Source organism: Aspergillus aculeatinus (assembly GCF_003184765.1).
Source record: "Aspergillus aculeatinus CBS 121060 unplaced genomic scaffold BO66scaffold_3, whole genome shotgun sequence".
Lineage (NCBI taxonomy): Eukaryota > Fungi > Ascomycota > Eurotiomycetes > Eurotiales > Aspergillaceae > Aspergillus > Aspergillus aculeatinus.
In genome coordinates, this window is record NW_020291472.1 from 965,814 (window position 1) to 981,549 (window position 15,736).

Below are 15,736 nucleotides of genomic sequence, written 5' to 3' on the forward strand. Positions count from 1 at the left end.
AGATAAGCTAGAATTTAAAATTTTAATTAGTTTTTTAATTAGATATAAAATTTTAAATATCTAGTAAATTTAGATTTTAATCCTAAGATATATAATATTAGTATATAAAATTATTTTTAATAAGAATTCTAATTATTAATAAACTTTTAAATTAAAATATATATTAAGTAATCAGCAACTTGCTTAAATAATTGATTCTATTTAAATTAAATAATTAGATATTAAATTGATTAATTAAAAACTATTTTAATTAAATAATTTAAATATTAAAAATTTATTAAAGTAAGACCAGATAACTCAAGTAAATTATATAATAAATTATATAATATAGAAAAAGTATCTGAAAAAAATTAATTTTTATTATATAATTTTATAAAATTTTTAAAAAATCTAGTTTTTAAAGATTTGCTATCTACTTTAGATTATTTATTATCTATTTTACTGTTAAGAGTTTTAATTAATAATATTTTTATTAATTAAAGTCCTATTAAAAAAATTAGTTTTCTTAATATTAAATTAATTAAAAACCTAAAATACTACTGCTTTAAATTATTCGATTAAATTAATTATTTCTAGAAAAACTAGTTTTATAAATAATCTAAATAAGAATTAATTATATTAATAAATAAATTTTATATATTAATAAGAATTAATTTCTACTATCTTCTATGAACTAGAAAAGATTAATAAATTATTTTTATTTATTTTAGTTTATTTAAACTTTAAAAATAAGACTTAATTAATTAAATATCTTAGGTATTTGGATTATATATTTAATATATAATATTAAAAATAAAATCCTTTTACTAAAATAAATATAAATTTATAAATTTAATAAAAAAGATTATTTAACTGGTTTTAAAGTATATATCTATATATAAAATAATTTATAAATATCTAATTAATTAAAAATATGTACTAGTACACTTATAGTTAAATTTATAAAAATTATTTTAGTTTTAATTATTATATTTAATCTAAAAATATATTAGTTAAATATAGTTACTGTCTTTTTTAATAATTTTATTAAAAGAAGATCTATATAAATATATTATTTAAATTAAAAAATAAATAAATAGTTTATTTTTTATAGAAAGTTTTATATAGACTAAAACAGTCTTTATTTTTATAATAAAAATATTTAAAATAAAATTTAAAGTCCTAGAGCTTATTTTCATTAAAAAAGATTAATATATTTATATTAATAAATTTTTAATTTTATTAATTTTTATAAATAATATGATTTATATATTTTACTAATTAAATCGCAAGGAATTTAATAAATTTAAGTAAGAATTAATAATATTATTTAAAATAAAAAATCGTAGTAAATCTATATTATTTTTAAATATTTAGATATTATATAATTACTAAAATAAAAAGCTTTAGATTAAATAATTGAATTATATTAATAAAATTATTAATTAGTCTACTTTAAAATATCTTTAAAGCTCTAAATCTCTACTTCTAAATAAAAAATTGATTAAAAATCTATTTTTTAAAATCTTAGCTAATTAAATTTATAAATTTTAATAGAAAATAGAATTAGTTTTATATTCTATAATCTAAATTAGACCTAATATTACTAAGTTATATTAGTTATTTATAGAATATTTAATTAATCTAAACTCTAAATATTTTAAAATAATAGATTAACTGATTCTTTATTTAAAAGAAATAAAAAATCTAACTATTAAATATAATTCTAATTTTAAATAAATAGTTTTTTATATAACTAATAATACTAGTTTTAGTAATAATTTAGATTATACTAGCTTAATAGAATATATTATTTATTTATTTAATAAACCAATTAATTAGTTAAATAAGAAATAATATTATATAATTCTTTTAATAATTAAAATAAAACTATTAACTCTAACTATTTCAGCTAAATAACTTTTTTAGTAAAGATAATTTATTATATAAATAGAATTTAATTCTAAATACTGTCTTTTAATATTATATAATAATATTTAAATAATTTAAATATTAATTAATTCTATTTTTTTTAGACTAGTTTAAAAGATATTAATATAGCTAATTACTAGCTTAGACAGAAAGTCCTAAATAAGACTATTAATATTTATTAGATTTTAATTAATAAAATAAAAATAAAGAGTCTAACTAAATAATTTAGTAGTTAGAAGTACTAATATTTTATTTAATAACTTAATATAATAAGAATTTAATTATTTATTTATTTTTTATGCTAGTATTCTATTTACTTTATTTATTTAATTAATTTATTTATTTTAATTTTAATAAAAATTATTATTTCTTTTAAACTGCAGAAGTATATCAGACTAGAAGATTATTTAGATATTAAAATTCTAAGTTTTAATTTTTTTAATTTAATTATTTAAATAAAAGCTATTATTCTAGTCTGTTTTATTTATTCTATTTCTATATTCTTACTTCTATTTATTAAATATTTCTAGTTTTCTATTTAAAAAATTAAGAAATAAAACAAATATTTTAAATAATCTAATATTTTCGATTATTTTTATTCAGTTTAGTTTAGTTCTATTAATTAGAATTATGTATTAAATTTGTTATTTTATTTATCTTTTTATTTATCTAATTTTTAATTTTTCTGATTTTATAATTCTTTACTTTAATTTTACTTTCACCTCACTTTCACACACAATTTGTATGGAAAAGTGAAAGTTAATTGAACCTTATCTGAAAGAACCGAAACTGCAACAATTTATTTTATTATTATTTTTTTAAAAAATACTAAAAGTTAGTAAGTTTTTTCTTAATCTAAAGAATATTTTAATAAAAGAGATTATATTTTAAATATTTAATAAGAATATGTTTAACTAATTAGAATCTTTATCTATAAAAATATAGAATTAATTTAATAGTTTTAATAATATTTAAATAAATATTTAGAATAATTTTATTAATTTGTATTAAAACTAGTATTAAAAATTATATCCAGTATAAATCTATATATAAACTAAAAATATATTTATTTTTTATTATATTAATAAAAATATAATAAATATAAAAACTATATAAATTATTAATTTAATTAGTTTTTTATTACTAATTAATTAAATTTTAAAAATACTAATATATAATAAAGATTATTGTAAAAAATATTAATTAGTTAATACTTTAGAAAGCTGCTGTCTTAATATATTAGTTTATTAATATATTACTTAATATATTAGTTTATTAATATATTACTTAATATATTTTTATAATTTAAAAACTATTAAAAATATATTTACTAACTGGTTTTTTATATATAGTTAAACTAGTTAACTATTTATCTAATAATTATTTATTCTAATTAATACCAAAGCCTAGTATAGATTTATATAATTATTTAATTATTAATAAAAACTATTAATAACTTAGATTTCAAAATAGCTAAAGTTAATATTATTTAAAAAATAATATTTATATAAATAAATATATTAAATTTTTTTAATAAAAATTAAAATAGGTTTTATATTAATTAGTTTTATAGAATATACTATATAAATATTCTGGTAGCTAATTTATATAATTTAATTTTTTTTATAAATTAGTAAAATAGCTGCTACCGTTAATATATATAAAAAAATAATAAAAAATAAAATAACATATTTTTAAAAGGTTCTTTTTTTAAAGTTAGTAATATTAATAATAGAAAGCTATTATTATAATAAAAGTAATACTAGTTTAATAACTTTAATAAATATTAATATATTTAGACTAAGTCTAAGATTTTAAATTAATTAGTATTTTAGATAATTTAATAATAATATAATTAGATTAGTTTTCAGATTATCAGAGTAGTATTTATTAGAATAGATTTATTGAATTAAAAATAGAATTTAATAATAAAATAATAATATTATAATCTAAAAGTAAATATTTTTAATAACTTATTTAATTAGAATTTATAATAATAAAATATTAAGATATATTTTAAAAATAGTTTAAATAATAATATAAAAAACTTTTATTATATAGTATAAAGCTTTATATTAAATATTCTTAAAATATTTTATAATATTAATAATAGTCTTCTAAAAGCCTTAGATATTTTAAATAAATTAAATAAAATATTTAAAAAACAGCTAGAAAATTAGAACTATAGTATATATATAATATAAATTAGTAGTAGGTATATTTTAGATAAAATCTATAATTAATAGTAATATAATTATTAGTTAAGTACTTTTAATTTTTAATAAAATAAAATAAATAGTTTTAATAAATTTAAGATTAAAAAAATCTTTAAATAACAGAGACTTTATATTAGTTTAATTATTATATTTATAACAGTTAAAGGCTTACTTAATTATATAACTAAAAATATTTTTATATAAAGTAATCTTTAGACTATATTAATAAAACTATACTTTAGTAATAAGAATATTAAAATCTACTAATATTATTAAGTTTTTATATGATAATAGAATCTTTATAAATAAATATAATTTTTAAAAATGATATTTTTTATACTAATATATAAATATTATTTATATAGCTAATAATTAAAATATAACTATTTATAAAAAATAGTTTAAGTAGATTAGTATTATAAAATAAATAAAAAATAAATAAAAATAGAAATTAATAATAATATTTATAATTATATTTTTTTATAATTTTTTTTATATAGTAATAGCGATTCGCCGGTTAATAGAAAAAATAATCTAATCAATAATTTTAGTCAGTATACAGTATTTCTATAGATTATTAAAAAAGATATAAATATATAATATTATTATAGACATTTTAGATATTAATTATGAATAAACTAATCATAAAATAATTAGTTTATTATATAACAAGCCTTAGGCCCTCGCTACGCTCGGTGTATGGAAGGGTGGGCTGCCTCGCAGGCTTGCTCGCAGGGCCGTTGGCAGGGCCGTTGGCAGGGCTGTTGGCAGGGCTGTTGGCAGGGCCGTTGGCAGGGCCGTTAGCAGGGCCGTTGGTAGGGCTGTTGGCAGGGCCGTTGGCAGGGCTGTTGGCAGGGCCGTTGGTAGGGCTGTTGGTAGGGCCGTTGGTAGGGCCGTTGGTAGGGCTGTTGGTAGGGCTGTTGGTAGGACTGTTGGTAGGGCTGTTGGTAGGGCTGTTGGTAGGGCTGTTGGTAGGGCTGTTAGTAGGGCTGTTGGTAGGGCTGTTCGCAGGGCTGTTGGCAGGGCTGTTTCTCGCAGGCTTGCTCGCAGGGCCGTTGGTAGGACTATTAGCAGAGCTGTTTCTCGCAGGGCTGTTTACAGGGCCGTTCGCAGGACCGTTAGCAGGATGGTTTGTAGGGCCGTTTGTAGGGCTGTTTGTAGGGCTGTTCGTAGGGTGGTTTACAGGGTGGTTCGCAGGACTGTTCGCAGGGCCGTTTATAGGGCTGTTTATAAAGCTGTTTATAAAGCTGTTTATAAAGCTGTTTATAGAATGGTTTGTAGAATGGTTTGCAAATAAGTTTGCAGAATGGTTTATAGAATAATTTATATATGAATAGAATATTAAAAGTCATATAATTTAGGACTAAAAGTATAAAAATTTTAATAGAATAAAACTATTAAATCAGCCGGGTAAAAATAGAGTAGGTTTTTACATAAAAAACTATCAAAATCTAACTTTAAAAAAAATATTAAAAATTAAATTTTTTATATTAAAAACTAAAAATAATATTAATTTATAATAAATAATCTAATTTATTTATAAAACTTTAAAACTTTAAAAAATATAAAAAACTCAGGCTGTAAAGCCAAATCCTGTAACTTTTTAGTTTTTTAATAATAGTCTTCTTCTTTTTAAATAGAAAAATAGATCTATAAAAATTATATAATTAAAAAAACTGATTTTTTCTGCATTAATTAAGCCTGTTTTTAGAAAATTAGATTAAAACTAACAGAGAAATTAAACTTCTAATTAAATTATAATATTTTTGTATATAATAGTAGAGATATAAATCTATTTAAGAATTAGATATAAAATATAATTATAAATATTGACTGTCCTAACATCTTATTCCTTCTATATATTTACTTCTTTTATCTTATTTCTTTCTTATTTGTTTCTTATTTGTTTGTTCTATCTTTCTATACTTAATATACTGTATTTTGTATATAGAAGAAATTAATAACTTTATATTATTATATTATTTTAATATTTTTATATCTAAGGGCTTCCAGCCTAGTATATTAATAATAAGTTAATAGTATATCTAGTATAATCCTAGGTTTTTTTAGATATATTTTTTTAGAGTATTAGAAATTATTTTTTTAAATATTAATATTTTTTTTCTACCGAGCTTATATCTTATTTTAATAATATAAAGACTGGGAATCCGACCGTTTTTTCTAATTATTAATTTTATATATCTATTTATATCTCTGTCTGATAATATTACTATTTTTTTATATAAAAAAAATATAAAAATACTAAGATATATAGAATTTAGATATTAGATTATAATATATTATAATATATTAAATAGCTGCTATATCTAGCAGCTAGATAAAAATATAATATACTATATAGTTTATATTATTTAAATATTAAAATTACTAAGATCTATAGATATTATTTTTTATTTATCTAACTAGAAAATCAACTGTCCGGTATTTAATAAAGCTATTTAAAATCTTAAATATTTTATAGAATTTCTATTTTTAGAATTAGTATATATATTTTAACTAGTTAAATAACTAGTATTTAGTATTAATCCGAATACGCTATTTGGATATATTAGATTAAGATTAATTAGTATTATATTATTAAAGCTTTTAAAAAATATAACTATAGATTTTTTTATATTAAGATCTTAGATATTAGAAGACTTAATATTTTTTTATAGATTTTTTATAGAAGGATTTTAACGAGATACTAAGATGTTTAGTTTTATAGATACTAAAATAGATATTAGAAATATTTCTATTATTTATATAAGTTTTATATATTTTTATTAAATCTAAGTTATATTATTTTTATAAAGTGTCTTTTTTTTATTCTACTAATTATAGTAAAAATATTATCTGATCATAATTTTTTTTATTTGTATTTATAGTTTTTTTTTTTTATTCTCTTCTCCAACTATATCCAGATTTATAATATTTATAGAAAAGAAAAGTCTACTATTTTTTTTATTTAATAAGTACTTATTTTTAATATACTTAAACAGTGATAAGTAATCTAAGAAATTATTTTTTTTTATTTTTTATTTTATTTTTTATTGAATTTTTTAACTTATTTTTTTTATTCTATTATTATTTAACTTTTTTATATTCTTTAATCTAATTATATTTATAAGAATTTTTAGAAAAATAAAGTTCTAAAAAACTATTATAAAAGTTCCTGATACAGAGAATCCCGATAAAGGTACTATTAAAATATTAAAATTAAAATTTTTTAAAATATAAAAAAATAATCTAATAAAAAATAAATAAGATAATATAGTTTAGTTTTAAGCTTAACCACAGCTTACTAATATTATAATAAAGCTAAAAAATATAAACTAATATCTTTAGATTTTTAAATAGAAACGTGATTAATATAATTAAAAAGAATATATAGACTAAAATAAAAATAGAAAAAATAAAAAAAAGACAACTAATCTAGTATACCTAGGCTTTAAAATCGGATAATATTAATTATTTCTTTTTTAATATAAAAATAGATTAATTTTTTAAATAATAAAAATATATTATATATTTTAAGAATATTATTCTTTTTATTAACTATATTAAAAATATAATTTATATATATTAAGAATCTGTAGTATAAGTAAGTATTATCGGTTGTATTTAAAAAGTAATTCTAAACTAGTATCTTATACTTAGTAAATATAGAAAAGATATATATATATATATATATTTTTAAGAAATAAAATATTCAAAAATCTTTATATTAAATTTAAATCTCATAATATTTAAGTATTTATTTATCTGCAAGCTATTATAAATTATAGATAAGTAGATATATATTAAAATAAGTTTATTTAGATATTTATTTAAAATATTATATATAATTATAAGATCTTCCATATTAATAATATTTATAACTAGTTAATATTAATATAAATATATTTTTATTCTAATTTTACAGCTAGTATTAATCTATTTATATAAATTATTATAATAATCGAATTTTTTGGCTGTCTTAACAGTAAGATATCTCTTTAGTAAAGATAATCAGATAATAAATAGAATATTTAGTAAAATATTTATATAGGAGTAATAATTATTATAATAATAATTATTAAAAAAAATAATATTTTAATAATATATATTAGAGTTGCTTTAATAATCGGAATAACTATTAAAGCTATTAAAAAAATTGATATAAAAATAATTATAATAATTATAATGATTATTTTTTTAAAAGTTTTTATATATTCTAGTACAGTCGTAATCAGTATAATAATAATTTTAATTCTAAAAAGTCTTAGCTTATTAATATAAATATAAATACTAACAACTAAAATAATAAATATTTTTTTTAAAATAAATAGAATTTATAAAAATAGAATAATTTGTAGCTGTAGCTGTAATAGTAGTTTTTATATTTTAAATAGCTATTTTTAGCTAACTGTTTTTAAACTAAAATAAAAACTAGAAGTATTAATATAAAAAATAATAAGCAGTTTTAGAATTATATAAATAAATTATAACAGATATATTAAATTTTTATTTAAAATAATAATTAATTTTAGCTATAGTTATATATTATTTTAATTAATCCTACTATATATAATAAGTTTGATAATATATATTATAATATAATAAAAAATATAATAGTTATAAAAACTAAATTAATATTTATTATAATAATTATTATAATAATAAGTATAAAAAGTAGTATTATAATTATAAAAATAAAAATAATTATATATATCTTACTTTTTTATTTTATAATAAATCTAATAAATTTATAGTAATTTATAACTACTATTATACTATTTTTATATCTTATAATAAGCTGTATTAGTATATTTTATATATAATAGCAAGAAATATAGAAGTAGAGGACTTTTTAAAAACTCTAATACTAATAGTACTAAATATATTATAAATAAAGTCTAAAACTGAGACTGTAGTCACAGAGCCACAACAAAGCCCCTATTTAGTAATAAAAAACATAAAAATATAAGATTTTAATATATTAAAAGATTAGAAGATTTATAACTAAAAATAGAGAGATGCTAATTTAGTAAAACTTAAAAATATTTTATTATAAGATCTTTTATTTATATTTTTAAATATTATATTATTTATAAGAAAGAATACTATATCAGAATATATTAAGTTTTTTAATAATATATTTATTTTAATAAAATATAAGAAAAATATTAATATTAATATACTTTATATATAGCAAGCAGCAACTATAATAGTAGATATTAATAAAAAAACTAATTCTTAATTAATATATTTTAATATAGAATATAATTCAACTTTTATTAGTAAAATATTTATTTTTAGTATAAAGAATATTAAGTTTTATTCTATTAGTAAAAATATTTATATTATAAATATTAGATCTAAGTATACTATTATTAAATATATTATTCTTTAGATATACTTTCTTAAAATAATAATAAAATAGAAGAATATTAGTTCTTTAATTAAGCTGTTTAATATTAAGTATTAATACAGCTGTATTATTATAAAAATATTTATTATAAATAATCCTAAGTTTAAAACTAATATATTTATAGATACTAATATAATTAACTGCGAAGATATTTTATTTAACTACTACTACTAAAAAATATATTTAAAAGACTATAAAAATATACTAATTAATATTAAAGTATAAACTAAGAAATAAATAAACATACTAATTTATTTAGCTAAGTATATAGTAGTACTAGTATATAATATGGTATATATATTTATTTATATTAAAATAGAACTTTTATAACATATAAATTATATTTTTAAATCTTTATTATAAAAAAATCTTATAGTTTATATATACTTAGTTAATTTAGATTTTGTATTTATATAAGCTATAAAATAAATTTTATATAATATAATAATAGCTAGATATACCAGGTTGAAAATAGTTTTAAATAATAAATATATTATTATATATTAAATAGAAGACTATATAGCAGAGCTAGTATACTATTTAGATAAACATAATTTAAAATAATTATTATATTATATAAATAAATTAAAATATATTAATCTAATTAATCTTAATAGATATTAGTAGTACTGTTTTATTTATAGTTTACTAAAAAATATATATTATATATATATTAAGAAATAATTAATATATACTGTTAACCTTAAAAACAGTTATAATAAGAAAGTTCTAATTAAAAATAAGAAAGTTTTAGTTATAAGAAGATTAACTTCTACTAAGTAAAAAAAAACAAAAATGTTATTAATATTAAAATAGTGAATATAAAAATAATAGAATTAGTAATAAAAAAACCATAGAATATAAATATAAAAAATTAATTAAAGACTATAAATTCTTATATTTAGTTTTAAAGAATACTATTATACTATTAATAGATTAAGTTATTTATAATAAAAATTCTAAAACTATTAGCCGTCTTATAGAGATAATTAATAAATATAATATATAAGCTAAGCCAAATAGATCTAATATTAAAATAATAAATATATTTAAAAATTAATAATTAAAAATATTAATAAAAAAAATATCAAGCTGTTTAAACTATATATGTATTATATTAGTAAATAGGATTAGAAAGTAATTAATAAAATATTTGATTTTTCATATATTTAAAATAAGATATTTTTTACTAAAAATCATATTCTAATAGTATATTCTATTTTTATAATCTAAAAAATAATAATTAATTTAATTATAAATATATAAAAATAGTAAAAAAATATATAATGATAGATCTGTAAGAAGTAAATAAAAAAATTATATTAGATTTTTATCTAGTCTTATTATAAGATAATATTATTTAGCTAATAGCCGGATATATTTATATTATAATAGTTAATATTTATAAATCTTTTTATTAATAGTTTATTAAATATATATATTATAATTATCTTATAGTTATAATATATTAAGACTAAAAAGTTTTTTATATTATAATTATAGGATTTATTAATTTAGTTTTATATATTCAAAGATAAATAAATCTTAATCTTAAGAAATTTCAAGTATTTTATAAAATATATATTAGTAATCTAATAATTATATTAATTAGTTTTAATATATATATTAAGTATTTATATTAAGTATTTAAATATTTTAAGATAATAAATATTAAGCTTAAGTTTACTAAGACTTTTATAATTTTTTTATTTATATAGTTATTAGACTAATAAGTTAATAGTTTTAGTCTATTTACTTTAAAAAAAAAGCTGGCGGTAATATAATTCTTTTTATTTTTTAATATATTATTAGTTTTAAAATACTATCTTAGTATTATAAGCTATTTATAGTATTAAATACTATAGTATACTATTATATATAGCTATTTTAAAATAAAAAAATAATATTTTTTTAAAACTCACTAAACTAAAAAAACTAAAGCCGAGAAATATACTCTAATAATATTATATAAATACTAATATCTAATAAGCTTACTATATTTAATAATCTATAAATAAAATGTAATAAAAATATAAATAGAATACTAATATATTTTTAATCTAAGTATTAATTATATATTAATCTAGATATTTTATAAAAAGAATATAGTATTATTTTATATTATATTAATTAAAATAAATTATATAAACTATTAAAGCTGTTTTTATATACTTAAATATAACTAGTTTTATTTTTTAATAGATCTTTTACTATTTATAGATATAATTATTAGTTAATAAAGCTTAAAGTATTTTATTTTATATAAATAATCTATAAAACTTACTATTATCTTAAAATTATATATATACTAATAATTATATATATAAACTATATAAATACTATAAATCTTACTTAAAAAATAATATTTAATATAATAGTTTTAAAATATCTAAATATTTATTTTATTTATATATCTTAATTTATATAAGAATATTATTTATAAATATACTATAAATTAGAAAAAATAAATAGTTTTATAGATATACTATTCTATCTTCTAGCTAAGAATATATTTTATATATTATTTAATCTTAATAATCTTTTTAAAACAGAATTAGTAGTAGTATAAGAAGATATTATATTATTTTTTTAAATATTTACCAACTAATATATTACTATAAAGTAATAGAATATAATATCTTATTAATTTTATTATTAAATAGTTTTAAAAAATATATTTATATAATTTATTTAAAAAATATCAGAGTATCTTATATTATTTAAATACTATAGAATAATTCTAAAATAGTTTTTTTATATATATATAAAAACAGTTTTTTTTTATATTTAAGAATATTATAATTTTTTTAAATATTAGTAACTTACTCTAATTATACTAAGAATTTTAGTTGTATATATTCTGCTGTTTTATAAAAAATCTTTTTTATATAATATATAACTACTATAAATATTAAAAAATTAATAAATATCGTATTATACTAAAAAATCTTATATTATACTAAGACCGTGCTATGCTCGATAAGTATATATATTATTATTCTAAATATTTATATAATTATATATAAAAATATAAGTTTTTTAATATTTCTTAATTAATAAGTTTTTTAATAATCTTATTTTATATAATAATAATTAATTTTATTATTAGTCTGCCGGCTGTTAAATATCTACTACTATATAAGCTTAAGAATACTATAAATATAAATATTAAAAATATTATAGATTTTATAAATATAAATATCCTAAATAAATATAATTAGTTTATAGTTTTTATTAATAAATTTACTAAGTAAATAAATCTAATATTTAAATATATATAATAATTTATATTCTTCTAAAAATACTAGCTAATATTATATTTTTAAGAATATAATTAAAGCTTATTTTATATTTTTATATCTAATTATAATATCCGATTTTTCAGCAACTTTTAGTTTAGAATATTTAAAAAGTTAAATATAAAATAATATTATTCTACTATATATTATCTATAAACAGACGGACAGACAAAAAAATAAATCAAATAATTAAAATTATATTTTAATATATATATATATAAAATTATTAAATTTACTGAATATAATTTCTATCTTAAATTATTAGTTAGATAAATAGTTCTGTTAGTATAACTATAAAAATAAGCTTATATAATCTTATATATAAAATATCTTTAAATAATCTATAGATATAAACTAGATATTTACTTATAAAATAATACTTTAAGCTATATTTAGATACTAAACAAATATATAAATTTACAGCTATATAAATAAAATATATCTATAATAAGAATTATTAGTTTATAAAATTTAATATTAAAGATAAAGTATATCTAAGACTTTATAAAAACTATAATTTTTTAATAAGTAAGATAAAAATTATTAAAAATAAACTTAGTTATTAATATACCGGTTTATTTTATATTCTAAAATAGATTAAAAAACTTATTTATTGTCTAAATATTTTATTAAACTAGTAGATATATCTAGTAATCTTAATAGTATAGCTGGAACTAGTATTTAAAATTAAAGATTTATATAACTAATAGTATATTTAGCCGTCTGTAATATAAAAAAATAAAGATAAAAAAATAAAAAATAAATATCAGATTAAGTATATTCTTATAAGCAGATTAGCATACAGTCAACTAAAAAAAATAGTTCTAAAATAATTAAATATCTTATTTAATTTATAGAATATAGTCCTAAAAAAATAAATAAATAAATAAAAAAATATTAATATAATAGATCTAATTAAAAAATTTAAAATAAGTTATATCTAATATTTCTAACTACTATAGTATTTTAACTATCTTTCTATTTATTTTATATATTTTTTTTCTTTTTATTAAGTTTTATATTTTTCTATCATATTTTTATCTTATATATTTTTTTATTATATTCTTATTTTTTTCTAATTATTATAATATTTTAATTATTTTTTTATTTACTTTATTTATTCTCTTCCTCTCTACTAAATTCTATATTTTTTTATTAAATTCTTATCTTATATATTTTTTTATTATACTTTTATTTTTTAAGCTCTATAATATATATTTTTATTATCTTTTTATTAAGATACTATAAATATTATTTAATATATTAGAATTTTTATTTATTTTTAAGACTGTTGTATTTTTTAATATTATACTCCCAGCTCTACAAAAATAATATACTAAAGTAAATAAAAAAAATATTTATATTAGAGCTTAGAAGCTTAATAATAAGAATCTAGTTATATCTATTCTTAAAAAAATAAAAAATAATAAGGTAAAATAAATGGAATATAATTAAGCTACTTAGACTTAAAGACTTTTTATAATAAAATATTAAAATCTAATTATTTAAAAAATAGTTATTTTATAATATATATCTATTTAATTAATTTATTTATATAATATATAAACTGTTATCAGCAGCCGAATAAGCTAAATATAATATAGATTTTATTTATAAAAACCTAATCTAAGTAGAAAGAGTAGTAATAGATAAAATTATAATAATTTATATTTATAAGCTTTAATAATATTCAATAATATATAAAAAATATATTCTTTATAGTAAGACCGGCTATTTTTAGCAGTTATAGCTTCTAGCAGAATAATAAGATATAAAAACTAATAATTTTTCTAAAAATAATATATAAATTAAATATTATATTATAAAATCTAAGAATATCCAGAATATTTAGAATAAAATATAGATATATATTCTTACAACAGGCTATAATATTATTAACTAAAATAGCTAGAAAAAGCTAAATTAAATAAATTAAAATAAAATAAATACCTAGTATTTCTATAATAATAATCTTATTATAATTTATATTTATAATAAGAATAATAAGAAGATAGTTTTTTTTATTTTTTTAAATTAGATTTCTTCTAAACTCTCGGTCGGTATACTAAATAATAATATTTATAAAAATAAAAATAATTAATTATATAGTACCCGATTAAATATAAATTCTAATAATAAAAAAAAATCTTATTTTATCTATTTTTAAACTATCTACAGCTAATTATATTCTATATTTTTTTAATATAAATATAAACTAAGCCAACCAGACTGTCGACATAGATACTATTAATAAAAATAAGATATTAGTAAAAACTAATATTAATATATTTAAAATATATTTATTTAGAATTAAGACTAAAGTCTAATAGATTTTTTAAATTATTATATAATAATTTTAAATATCTGTATCTGCGAGTTTAGATATATCTACATCTAAAACTTTTATATTTAAAATATCTAATATTATTATTAAAATATCTAGTAAAACTAGTATTAAACTTAGACTATTTAAAAAAAACAGATTCTAGATAAAAGTATTTAATATATTTTATAAAACAGATATTAAATTCGGGCTATTTAAGCTAAAAAATAAAATAAATATATAAACTACTAAAATAAAATTTATATTTTATATTATAAAAAAAATATCAATATTATTTTTAGATCTAAATAAATATACAAAGTTTCTATAGTAGAAGACCAATAAATTAATTTTCTAAAAAAATATTAGCTATTAAAATTTAAATAATTAGATTTAAAATAAAGTTAATAGATTTTAAAACTTAAATAAATTTATAATAAAAAAATATATTATATTAATATATAGACTATAATATAGTCGAAATTAAAACCGTCTTTATTACTATATTAATTAGAACTAATCTAATATAAAAATTATTGATTAAGTTTTTAATATAAATTAAAAAAATAAAAAA

General features: G+C 14.5%; 1 protein-coding gene across 1 annotated transcript; it reads right to left on the minus strand.

Annotated features, from left to right (window-relative positions):
• Positions 1-2,052: 2,052 nt before the first annotated feature.
• BO66DRAFT_434468 (uncharacterized protein) lies at positions 2,053-15,078 on the minus strand (the record flags this gene model as incomplete). The annotated part of the gene is made up of 3 exons (XM_025650778.1): positions 2,053-2,066; positions 4,818-5,326; positions 15,065-15,078. 3 exons carry the CDS (start codon positions 15,076-15,078, stop codon positions 2,053-2,055), a joined length of 537 nt encoding a protein of 178 aa, XP_025508508.1.
• Between the last annotated feature and the right edge of the window lie 658 nt (positions 15,079-15,736).